At 43.1% G+C, this 11,556-nt stretch overlaps 1 protein-coding gene across 2 annotated transcripts; it reads left to right on the top strand.

Moving 5' to 3' along the window:
* Positions 1-229: 229 nt before the first annotated feature.
* Positions 230-10,892, top strand: angptl2b (angiopoietin-like 2b). Of its 2 annotated transcripts, none has more exons than XM_028578137.1 (5): positions 230-724; positions 5,227-6,113; positions 8,258-8,451; positions 9,413-9,683; positions 10,164-10,892. In XM_028578137.1, the coding sequence occupies exons 2-5, from the start codon at positions 5,246-5,248 to the stop codon at positions 10,361-10,363; spliced, it is 1,533 nt and encodes a 510-aa protein (XP_028433938.1). In that variant the 5' UTR covers positions 230-724; positions 5,227-5,245; the 3' UTR covers positions 10,364-10,892. The 2 variants fall into 2 exon arrangements, with proteins under 2 accessions (XP_028433938.1, XP_028433939.1); XM_028578138.1 differs by lacking the exon at positions 230-724 and adding an exon at positions 3,029-3,115.
* The last annotated feature ends 664 nt before the right edge of the window (positions 10,893-11,556 follow it).

Consider the following 11,556-nt stretch of genomic DNA (forward strand, 5'->3'; position numbering starts at 1 on the left):
GCTTGTGGATCTCTTTTGTGCCATGGGGAGGAGGGGTGGTGAAAGAAAAGCTGTTGCTTTCAACAAGAATGTGTTCATTTTTAAAAGGGAGAGGGGGAGACTCTGAGCTCAATTGGTCTGCCTACTGAAACACTGCAAGAGGATTTTTTTTTTATCATTTAAAAGCACCAAGGAGGGGGGAGATAGAGAGAGAGAGGGAGAAAGAGAGAGAGAGAGAGAGGTGCAGTTGAGAGAGACAGCCTCTTAGAGCTGTGAGGCAGAAGTGATGGATTCAGCCCACAGAAAAGTGACAGTCTTCTCCTAACGGGCCACAGGCAGTACACAACCTGCCCTGGACTCTCACCATTTATCAGGAAACTACCTCCACCATCCAACTAAAGTTGTCTCTTGAAAAGTGCTGTAACTTTTTCAAGTGGATTTTTTTTTTTTGGAACAATCTACTCAACATTTGCTGAAGAGTTTCTGGCAACTGAAAGCTTCTGTTGGGGTAATGACGGTGTTTTAATAATAGGCTTTAAAACACCACCACCCTCCACGGCTGGAATGGACTGAGGTGACAAAGAGTGAGTAACTATTAAAGGCAGAGCGAAGAAAGGGGGAGAGGAGGACGCAGGGGAAGCAGCTTTCCCACTTGGGATGACTTTCTACCGGGAGAAACTTCAATCAGCTCTGCCAGGAGGGCAAGGCAACTGAGGGAGCCTCATCAATACTTTACAGTGATCTCGTAAGCATTGTGTGTTTGTTTATTTATTGGTTTATACATTTTTTTTACAGGGACAGTGCACATTTACATGACTTTATGTCAAACATTACTTGAATTCACTGCATTGACACATTGTCACTCACAGAGCACGTGGTGACCTTTCTTGATGTGACAGACGTTAGGGAGCTCAGAATCTCTCAGCCCAGTGACATTTCCAACACCATGGTGAATTCCGTGAAATTGATTGAATTCAGACTTTGACTGCTACACTCCCAACCTGTTGCACTTTACATAATGATTTGGTTTGACCTTAAATTCAGCAGATGTCATGCAGCATCAGTTATCGGACTCCCTGTGTGGCACCAAAAGGGTAATTTCTTTCTGATGACTAACCCGGACTGATGACTCTGATGGACTTGGTGGAAGGGGGGGTTAAGTCAGCGCAGGGGGATGCTGGGGAGCGGGCTCTCTGGGCTAAGTGCTTCTTCACTACTGATGAAACACTTGTCAAAACCCAGGACCCTGAAGGGGTAAGATAAAAAGACATGGGCAATGAACAGTGTGTAGAAGGCGATAGGCAGCAGGAGCCTTGAATGATACATGCTGACTTATTTGATTTATTTTACAAAATCTAAATAGTGCCATTCACTTCTGAAAAAGAAAAGAAAAAGATAACCCATGTCGAGCAGTCTGCAGCTCCAGGATGTTCCCCCAGGCTCAGGAGGAGAGGGAAGCAGGCGGTTGAATCCCGTCTTTGTTTCTGTTGCCAGGGTAGTGTTTGGATAAGGGGGCTTTGAGGTAGAATGCTGGAACTTATCGGAAAACAATTCCCGAGACCCCCTGCCTGACTCAGATCACAAGTGAGGGAGGCAGGAACGCACCAAGCAGCGTGAGACAAAGAACGAAACCTAAATTTGAACCAACACCTAAACTCTCCTGCTCCATGGAGTCAAAACAAATACTGTCCTACACCATCAAACTGAGCAGGTAGTTGGTGTTAATCATGTCCAAAATGTCATGTTACACGCTTACAAGGATTACATGCTCGAGGAAAAATGAGGTCACCCTCAAGGTAATGTAATAGTGCAGATTACCATGAGCAAATTGAATTTGACTCTGATCCAAACACATATTGGGTGTCATGCAGGAAACTGCCAGTTCTCAGCGGAGTTGGCGCTAATTTGAGTTTGCAGGACAAAGCTGTCCCACAAAAGTGTCTGCTCCTTTGCAGCTACTGGCAAATTAGGTGCTGTGTAGCTGTGTTGCGACCTCCTGTTGTGGATGATGGTGATGGGACTATGAGGCATTCACACCGAAAGTAGGACACCGGGAATGAATTGGGTCAGTAGATACAGCGTGTCTTAAAGGTACGGTGGGGCTAAGGGGCGCACTGGTCCTGCGTCTAGAGGGGTCTAGCTCTCTCTGTCTGCCACCACCATTGACTCTCCATGGGTGTATGGCAGCTCACTCTAATGAGGTGACGGAGAATGCGAGGAATGCCATGCTCACGCTGAAATGAGAGACATCAGCCAGTCTGAGCGAGGCTGCCCACCTTCTAATTAATATGTGCTGAGCATGACCAAAAAGGCTGGAGCGCAGCGCTGGTCAGAGACGCAGTGACCTACCCGCTGCACTCGCCTATCACACTTGATTTAACATTGAGTAAAATCCACAAGGAGGAGTCGTGTAAACACAGACTTACCACCTGACGACAGTAAAACCAAAACATTTTGGTGTGAAGCCGCCTTAAAGAAATCCCCCCAAGAGGAACTGCCAATCAAATTACGGAGAGAGTGGTTATTCGTTGCATTATTCGCTCGTTCGGCCCTGAGCAGAGAAGACGTATATGACCCTTTTCAACACCAGTTAATAATTGCAGCTACTTGCCAGTCAATAGCAGCCTGTTAAAGTGAACTGATGTTAGAACAATGATTAGCTGTGGGGGCTGTTAAAAGCGAAGGAGGAGGAGGAGGAGGCTTTCTGTTGCTCCCTCTGGCAGACTGGGGATGGGTTAATAACAGGCTGTCTCTGTCGGGGCAGATGGGACTCTCTCAGGTCCCTGGGATTCTGAGCCCAGCAAGTGTTGTTATTTGAAAATGCACATTATCGGGGGGAAAAAAAAACACTGGAAGACACGCACACACATACCGCATTCACTCGGTCACACACAAACACACATTTCATCACAGGCTGCAAACATTTTCCCCTCAGCTTTGAAGTGTAGTGAAGCCTAGAGAAGGAGATTCCGGGCTAACGACGTCCCAACCTGGGACTCCTCCGCAGCAGGGGCAAATCACACGCCATTTCTCAGAGACAGAGCTCATGTTCCAGAGGAAGAAACCACAGGCCACTGGCCAAATACAGTCATCAGCACATTACAAGGGACAGGCTCTGGGCTGCTCTTTTATCTTGGTATGGGCTTACTTGTAAGCTATTTTTAGTGATTTCTTTAGGGCTTGATCTATCAACGCTAACGGATAATTTGCATAATATTGCGAAAATTATTCATGACACTGAATCAATCAGCATTTGCTGAGTTGACATCATACAGCCAGAATCAGTAATGAAAGACCTCCTACTGTGCTGACACAAGACAGTTTCATGACAAAAAAAAACAACCTCTCCACTTTTTTTTTTTTAGTCATCGCAGTCATGTTTCAACTGAGGAATTGCTACTTTTAGTTACCTTTTTTAAAATAAAATTCATGGGAGAATCAAAGCTCACATTCCGCTTTATTGAGCCAGGTAAACTATAATATCGGAAAGACCGAGAGCCTGCAAAAAAAAAAAAAAAAAAAAAAAACGGTTTTCAAGGCAGGGAAATGTGTTTACACACTCTACTCTAGACAGATAAAGCCAAAAGGGTCAAATGTGCCAAGGGTCATGTTCGTGGAGAGCGCTGCATTTCTCTTCTCCATGTCTCCAACCTAATGTGCTGGCAGCACGCCCGGATTAACAAGACAAAAACAGTTCTGCTCTCTTCCCATGTTTGTGCTGACTATTGTATGCTAGATTATCTTTCACACCGAGATAGGCTGTAACAAATGGGTGAGGATTTACTGGTAAGACTGGCAATCCTGACGATCTTCAAAGCCAAGCCAATATAGCCCTCTCTATAATGCGTTCTGATTAGACAGGCCCCTTCTGACTCTGGGGAGGTGTTACACTGGACCCCTCTGTAATCCAATATGCAGCAGCTTTCAATTAAGGTGCCCCAGGAGTTCAAGGCCCTGTTATCCTTACACAGGAGCTACATTCTCCTCAGCACTCATTGGCATCCCCTAATAACGCCACATCATCTCCAAAAACTGCCTGCACTTATTTTTCTAATAAAAATGTCTACACTTTGAATTCTGGGGTTAACAGTTAGCCTAAGTATCTCATTCCCATAGTCTTGAGGAATGGTTTTTGCAACGATGTCCAGTTATGAAAGACAACATTTAAGAGAGACTGTAATCTAGACAGGGATATAGTATCTCAGAAATGAATACTGAGACAGATAAGAATAACATTATGTAATGTCCCTATTTAGAGTTACAGTTAAAAGAGAAACACATGCTGTGGTGTGTAAATAGATACATAAATAAGGGATTAATTTCTTTTCAGTGACTGAGCGCAACTTTTTTCCCTCTTTTGGTAAAGGCCATGGACAGGACTGATGCAACACAATCAATATTTAAAACAGTTCCATGAATAGCATCATCTGGTAGTGTCTCAACTTTTCCATAAGCAAAGATGTCCAGGCCTGCAGAGGGGAGCAGATAGGAGTGCTTGTGTGCGTCAAGGACAAGCAGTGGCAGTCGCCCAGAGAGAACTTGCGCCAGCACAGCAAACTAAGCTAAACACACTTGCCTAACGGCAACGTAACTGCTTAAAGAGATCATCATTAGAAGCACATCATTAGAAAAAATAAATATTTTTCTTAGGGGCAGTGAGAATTTGTAAGAGGGATTTGTACATTTCAAACAGCACGTACTGCATACTTTTGATAGCTGAAAGCTGATTTAAACAAACCAGGATCAAGGGCTGATGTAGGCCTATTCAATGAATTACACTTTAAAAGTCATAAAATGGGAAAACGGCAGCGTGGGCTCACGCCAGTCGTGATACCTACAGTGTAGCAACCATGCGATTCCTGATTTATATATTACACATGAATATAATGTGTTTCCTGTCATGGAAAGTCACGGCAGCCACTGGGGCGCTCAGCGGGGCAAGTGGGCAATTTTCTTTCAGATCTAATCTTTTTCGGTAGCCCACATTTTTGGGAGCTGTAATGACCTCCAGCCCTGTCTAGCGTGAGATCTGAATGCACAGCGCTTCTGTGCCTGTCTGCTCCTGGCAGGTAATGGAGGATAGGACCAGTGTAACTTGATGGGCAGCCTTCTTCTGGTCTTAATCAGCTAGCTGTGAAGAGGGGTTTCAGTTCTAATAGTAAGGAAAAGTCACTTAGGGCTGTTTTTTTTGTTTTTTTTTTACTACAATACAATCATGTTCTCCATTTTCTTCCCCATTTTCCTCAGGTTTTGGTGAGTTGGACACATGGAGCCCCCTTCAATGGTCCTGCTGGGGCTCCTTCTTGTTTATGGACTAGCTTGTGGGGCCCAGCAGACTCAGGACAGCAGCCATGGCAGGGACAGGACCCAAGAATTTCAGAGTAGTGAGGATGATTTAGAGAGAGAGTTTCTCTATGCTGGAAGAAGCAAGCGTGCTCCAGCTGACCAGCAGCAGGACAAGTGCTCCTACACTTTCATTGTGCCTCAACAAAAAGTAACCGGAGCCATCTGTGTCAACTCCAAGGAGCCGGAGGCCATGCTGGAGAATCGGGTCAACAAACAGGAGTTAGAGCTGCTGAACGTGGAGCTACAGAAACAGAAGAGGCAGATCGAGACCCTGCAGCAATTGGTAGAGGTGGACGGGGGTATTGTCAATGAGGTCAAGCTTCTCAGGAAGGAGAGCCGAAACATGAACTCCAGAGTCACTCAGTTGTACATGCAGCTGCTCCATGAGATCATCAGGAAGAGAGACAATGCCCTCGAATTGGCTCAGATGGAGAACAAGATCCTGAACCAAACCTCTGAGATGCAACAGCTCACCAGTCGATACAAAGATCTTGAGCACAAGTACCAGCACTTGGCTTCTTTGGCCACTAACCAATCAACTCTTATTGCGCTGTTGGAGGAGCATTGCCAGAGTCGCCCTCCCCCTCGTCATGTGCCCGTCCCCCAGCCACGGCCTCAGCCACCTCCACCATCACCACCTCTCAACAAGCCTTACCAGCCACCCGTCCTTCCACGAATTACCAAGCCGATCAGCAACGAGATCCAGAGTGACCAAAAATCTCTACCGCCTCTTCTTCCAACGATGCCCACTGGCACACACAGCCCTTCGACCACCGACAAGCCCTCTGGTGAGTCTAACAGTCCAATATGAACATTTCAATTAGACAATTCATTTCTACGTTCTATTTCTGATGCATTCCTACCAAACACACCAGTTGCCATCACACACAGTGGTCACAAACAAAGGATTGTGTTTCTGAGCTAACTACGCTGTGAACCTCTTAATAACAAGACAACACCAAGTACCCATTCTTCCAGTCAAAGCCAATTTAAATATGTCCCACACTTTCCCAGGGCAAAGGGCTCTCAGTGAGAACAGAATGCTGTTGTCTACAGCCTTTTGAGATGCATATCTAATTGCCGTGATTCAACCCACACAAAAACACAAAACATATTAGCAGGATAAATACATGTGCTTAAATGGATAGCTGGATCCAAGCCCATTAGACTCTTGAACACATGTTAGTGGATGATAAAGCTTTAAAATTGGTATGAGTTGCAGTGAAAAGTCTGTTGCCATTCCCTTTCATTAGGAGACTTCAGTTTGAAAATGGTGGAAAAAAAGAACAAACCAAAGCTTTTTCCATTGACATTTTGAGCTACTGCTTGCCATTTTCACTAGGCTGCATGTGAACAGTAGCCTTTGTATGGAATGTTTAAAAGGAGGGAAGTATTTTCCTGCCCATAGCCATGCAACTAACACCCCAAAAAGTTATATAAACCCTTAACACGAACGGAGAGCTTCACACAATGCAGAAAAGAGGAAGGAAGAGAATGACGTGAAAGAGCAACAGACAGTTGGAGGGATGGAGTGGGGGGTTACAGAAAGAGATACCGAGAGTCAGTGATGTCATTTGTTCCACTTGCACCAGGCAAGAATCAGTCATATGTTCCACCAAAGCAGCAGACTTTATCAGGCAGAACAGAGCAGGGCAGGGCAGGGCAGCTCTCTGGCTTGTATCTGCTCAACAGACATTCCTGAGAGTAAATGAATGGCAGAGTGAGCCGAGACACAGATATCATCCACAGAGAATTCATAAAACCAAAAACAACCTTGTTACTGAGAGACAAACTTCTGGCTCTTCCGATTATGTGCGCACTTTTGCGTGTTTCATGACATATTATAAATGAAGTGCTTTGTTTCTTCTTTCATACACCTCCTCTTTCTTTATATCTCTTGCAAACTGTTGAGACGCCCCTTCCCTCACCTCTACCCTTTTGTGTGACCCCGTATTCTCTTTTCATTTGTTTCCATTGCATTTAAACTCTGTGTAATCTGGGCCAGTTGGCAAACCACACAAGTGTGAAATCTTGAGAACTTAAACACTTTCACAAGCAATTGAAGCCGGGGAGCCAGTTGCCCCAATGTTTTTCCATTATCTACCGGGTTTGGAATTCTGAGGTAAAATCACAAAGGCTAATTAGGTTTCACAGATTTGCACCATAAAATCCAATAAAACAATATTGACCTTGCACAAAATCTACAAAACGTTTGTAGCATGAATTCTATTTCTGCAAAAGAGCACAGGGCTGATGCTGCACAGGCCTAATTATTGCCAACATTACTTTTCTTTAATTCAGAGTTTTTTTTTCACCCAGCTGTAAACATTAAAATGCATCTTCATGACATGTTGTAGATGCTATCCTGTTACTTTACACAACTGTTGTAATATTGGAAAAAAAAAGCTTCAGCAGACTTACTGGCAGTGAAGTGCAGCTAAGAGAAGGATTTACAAGCTGTCCATAAATTAATTTAGTCCCGGAAATCCTCGCTTCAAAACATGACGTGAGGCCTTAATATGTCACGTCTTCAGTGGAAATGATGTGTCTGTATATTATAAAGTAGAAAAACCAAAGTGAAAGTAAGTCAAATAACAATAATAATAATAATCCTGCACAGTATAGTATCCCAGATGACCGAAAGTGTTTGCTAGCATTTCATCATTTCAGGATTCCCTTTGCCCTCATGCCAGTGTTTCTTTTGGCCGCACAGCCAGCAGCCATTTCCCTTGTGAGAGGAGCAGCCAAAATCAATTCTGCCGTTAAAATGAGAGCCTCTGCTGAAAGATGGGATTCCCTATGGCAGAGTATAAAAACTCTTTGTGTGACTACGGCTTTTTTTCTCCATTTCCCTTTCTTAACGTTTGAGATACTGTGGTACCTGACTGGATTTGACTTGCTATATGTGTCTCGTTGTCGCCGTTTTGTTTAGGGCCATTTAAGGATTGTCTGCAGGCTCTGGAAGATGGCCACACTGCCAGCAGCATGTACCTGGTGAAGCCAGAGAATGCCAACCGGCTTATGCAGGTGTGGTGTGACCAGAGACATGACCCAGGTGGCTGGACCGTGATCCAGAGGAGGGTGGACGGCTCCGTCAACTTTTTCAGGAACTGGGAGACATACAAGGTGCGGCAACCTCACACCAAATCAAGGACCTCATAGTTTGGACTGAAGCTGGTGGCATATGTAGGTTGTTTTGCCACTAACCAGATGTGAACCAGTAATGAATAGGTAATTGTTGAGCTCTCAAAGTGTCTGATGAAGTAACAGCCTCAGCCACTGCCACAGCCATGACTCATTAATTCCAGCAACATCAGTTGGTCTTTGTGAATGAGTTCACAGTAAAATTAAAATGTCGGAATATTGGACTTGAACGTCATATTACTTAGTTGTGTCAGCATCCCTGATGTTCTGAAAAAAAAAAACATATTTCCTGAATATTGCATCACAAGTTACCTGATGAGTTATTTTTTTGTTCAGGGGAACTCATTTTCTTTTTTCTTTTGAAAGGGAAACCCCTAACAAAGGGAGGAACGGTTCACTGGTTAACGTTTGTTTGTTGGCCAGAGATTTGCAAGGGTCCTGATTAAATCTCAGCTAAAGGCAACAATAGAGATATTTCCAAGACTTTTACGAAAACATTTAAACCGCATAATTCTGAAATTGCATTTACACTCATCAGAAGGGGTGTTTCCATGATTCAAATCATGTGCAGGGTCGGGGATACCACAAACCATCTTACAGTATGACCACAGCCAGAACAAAGCAGTGAGACAGCATCCAGTATGTTGGATTTCATACTATTTACACCTTTCCTGCTGTGCTTACAATAACAAAATAATAATGGAAATCTGGACACCCGATGGTAGCCATAAACTTGACTCAGAGGGTCCATTTATAATAATGTTCCTTGACGATAAACAACCCCGTAGAAGAGGTAAACTCATAATTACCTCCAGAACATCTGCAACGACGCTGAATCATTCCCCAGAAATCCAAACTAACTGTTCAAAGCTTTTCAAACAGCATTCAGAAAGGATTTCCTAATCTTACTAATAGTGTTTTTTCTTATCGCTGCCCTTCACAGCAAGGTTTTGGCAATATTGATGGCGAGTACTGGCTGGGTCTGGAGAACATCTACTGGCTGACTAACCAGGCAAACTACAAACTGCTGGTCACGCTGGAGGACTGGTCTGGTAGGAAGGTGTTCGCAGAGTATGCCAGCTTTAGGGTGGAGCCTGAGGCCGACTTCTACAAGCTAAGGGTGGGCCGTTACCATGGCAACGCTGGAGACTCCCTCACCTGGCATAATGGCAAACAGTTCACAACACTGGACAGAGACCATGATGCATATACAGGTAAAAAGTAGAAAGTATTACAAACAATGGCAGCTTAAAGCTTTAGTGCGTAACCTTTTGATATTAATGAACGTCCGTTACATTCAAGCCGTTGCCAAATGAGTTGCTACAAAGCTAATAAAGACCATCAGCTCCACAAAACTCTCTCTGTATTTCTCAGCATGGCTATGTTCAGAAGATTGTGGCGTCCGGTGACTTTCCCGCACAGAAACTCGAGTGAAGATAATTACCTCTTCTGAAGAGTCCATCATGTTCTTTTTAATCCTCCGCGTCCTCCTTGCCTACTAGCGTGGAGGGGGGTGGTCATGGAAGGCTTGTATCATGTGGACGCGCTGACAGTCTTGTTGTCATTACTTAGAATTCCTCATGGGGGCGGCAGAAACTATGCACTATAGCTTTAAAACCTACGGTGGAAAATATGTGTTCAACGGAAATGTATGTTCATGCACGCAGCCTGACAGTTTTTTTATATGTTTCTAGGCAACTGTGCCCATTACCAAAAGGGAGGCTGGTGGTACAACTCATGTGCCCATTCCAATTTGAATGGCGTTTGGTACAGAGGAGGACACTACCGCAGCCGATACCAAGATGGAGTCTACTGGGCTGAGTTCAGAGGAGGAGCCTATTCACTTAAGAAAGTGGTCATGATGATCCGTCCAAACCCAAACACCTTCCACTAAACATCCAAGGAACACATACATACTGTACTGTACTGTATCTCTCACTAAACAAAAGCCTTTCGTGTCTCCTAAAATCCATGCAATCTTTATCTTTTTTCTTAAATGGAGTGGCACCACAGCAAGACCGATAACAAAGAGACAGATGAAGTGCAATATCAAAACATCAGGCTGATATAGTGGTACCTCCTGATAATTCAAGCAAAGTTATTCTGTTGTCTGTACCATTTCCCTTTTTACATATGACTCAGTAACAGATATGTGCTCATTGCTCAGGAGTTGTTTTAAATACACTGTCTTTGATAAACCCAAAACCTGCTTAGTTGACAGTGCTCTCAATTGAATATATTGTTTGTATTAATCTAATTTGACATTAAAAGCACAGATTACAATAATTCAGTTAAGTAGCAGTGTGATAGGAACCCTACAATATATATTTAGTATGTATGAAAAGTTGTTTGTTGCAGTAACAAGCAAATGAGGTTGACACAGGAAACCTATCCAGTGACTTTTAATTTCATTCTAAATACATAAAAAAAAAAAAAAAAAGATAATAATTTAAAGGAACAGTAACATTTATACAGGGTTGATATTCTGGCCAGTTTTGTTAATTACAACAAAATACTATAGAAAGGTGCCATTTTATGTTTTACCATGAACCCAAAACTGTTAATAGCAATACCTGAAGTTATTAACAGTATGCTTATAAAACATTTAATAGATCTAAGAAGAAAAATACTTGTTTTGAAATCTTGAATTGCTTGAACAGGTATCCACCAATTTGCTTGAATGAATCAAGCACTGTATTTACTGTATAAATTTAGTGGTTTGTTGATGTCAATAGATCCAACACATTGTGTTTGTACATAAGATATTTGTAATATAATGTATTAAACCCTGTTATGTCACCATTACATTGCAATAAAATATGTACAGCTTGTGTTTCTCTTTTTTGACGTCTCTTGGTATGAACATAGTTAACAAGCAGTCATAATGGCTGCCACTAAAGTAACATTTATCCATTTTCCAAAAGTGAAAGTCAAAACAAATTACTTGAATCAGTGTGCATTTGTCTTGACATATTACACGGTTATAACTTTAGCACCCGTCAACCGTACATGAACATGAATTGAATGTATAGTTCATTTAGTGTAATTAGGCTAATAGTGTCACTTGTCACAGATCCGTCATGCTAG

This window comes from Perca flavescens, chromosome 5, assembly GCF_004354835.1.
Source record: "Perca flavescens isolate YP-PL-M2 chromosome 5, PFLA_1.0, whole genome shotgun sequence".
In the NCBI taxonomy this organism is placed as follows: Eukaryota; Metazoa; Chordata; class Actinopteri; order Perciformes; family Percidae; genus Perca; species Perca flavescens.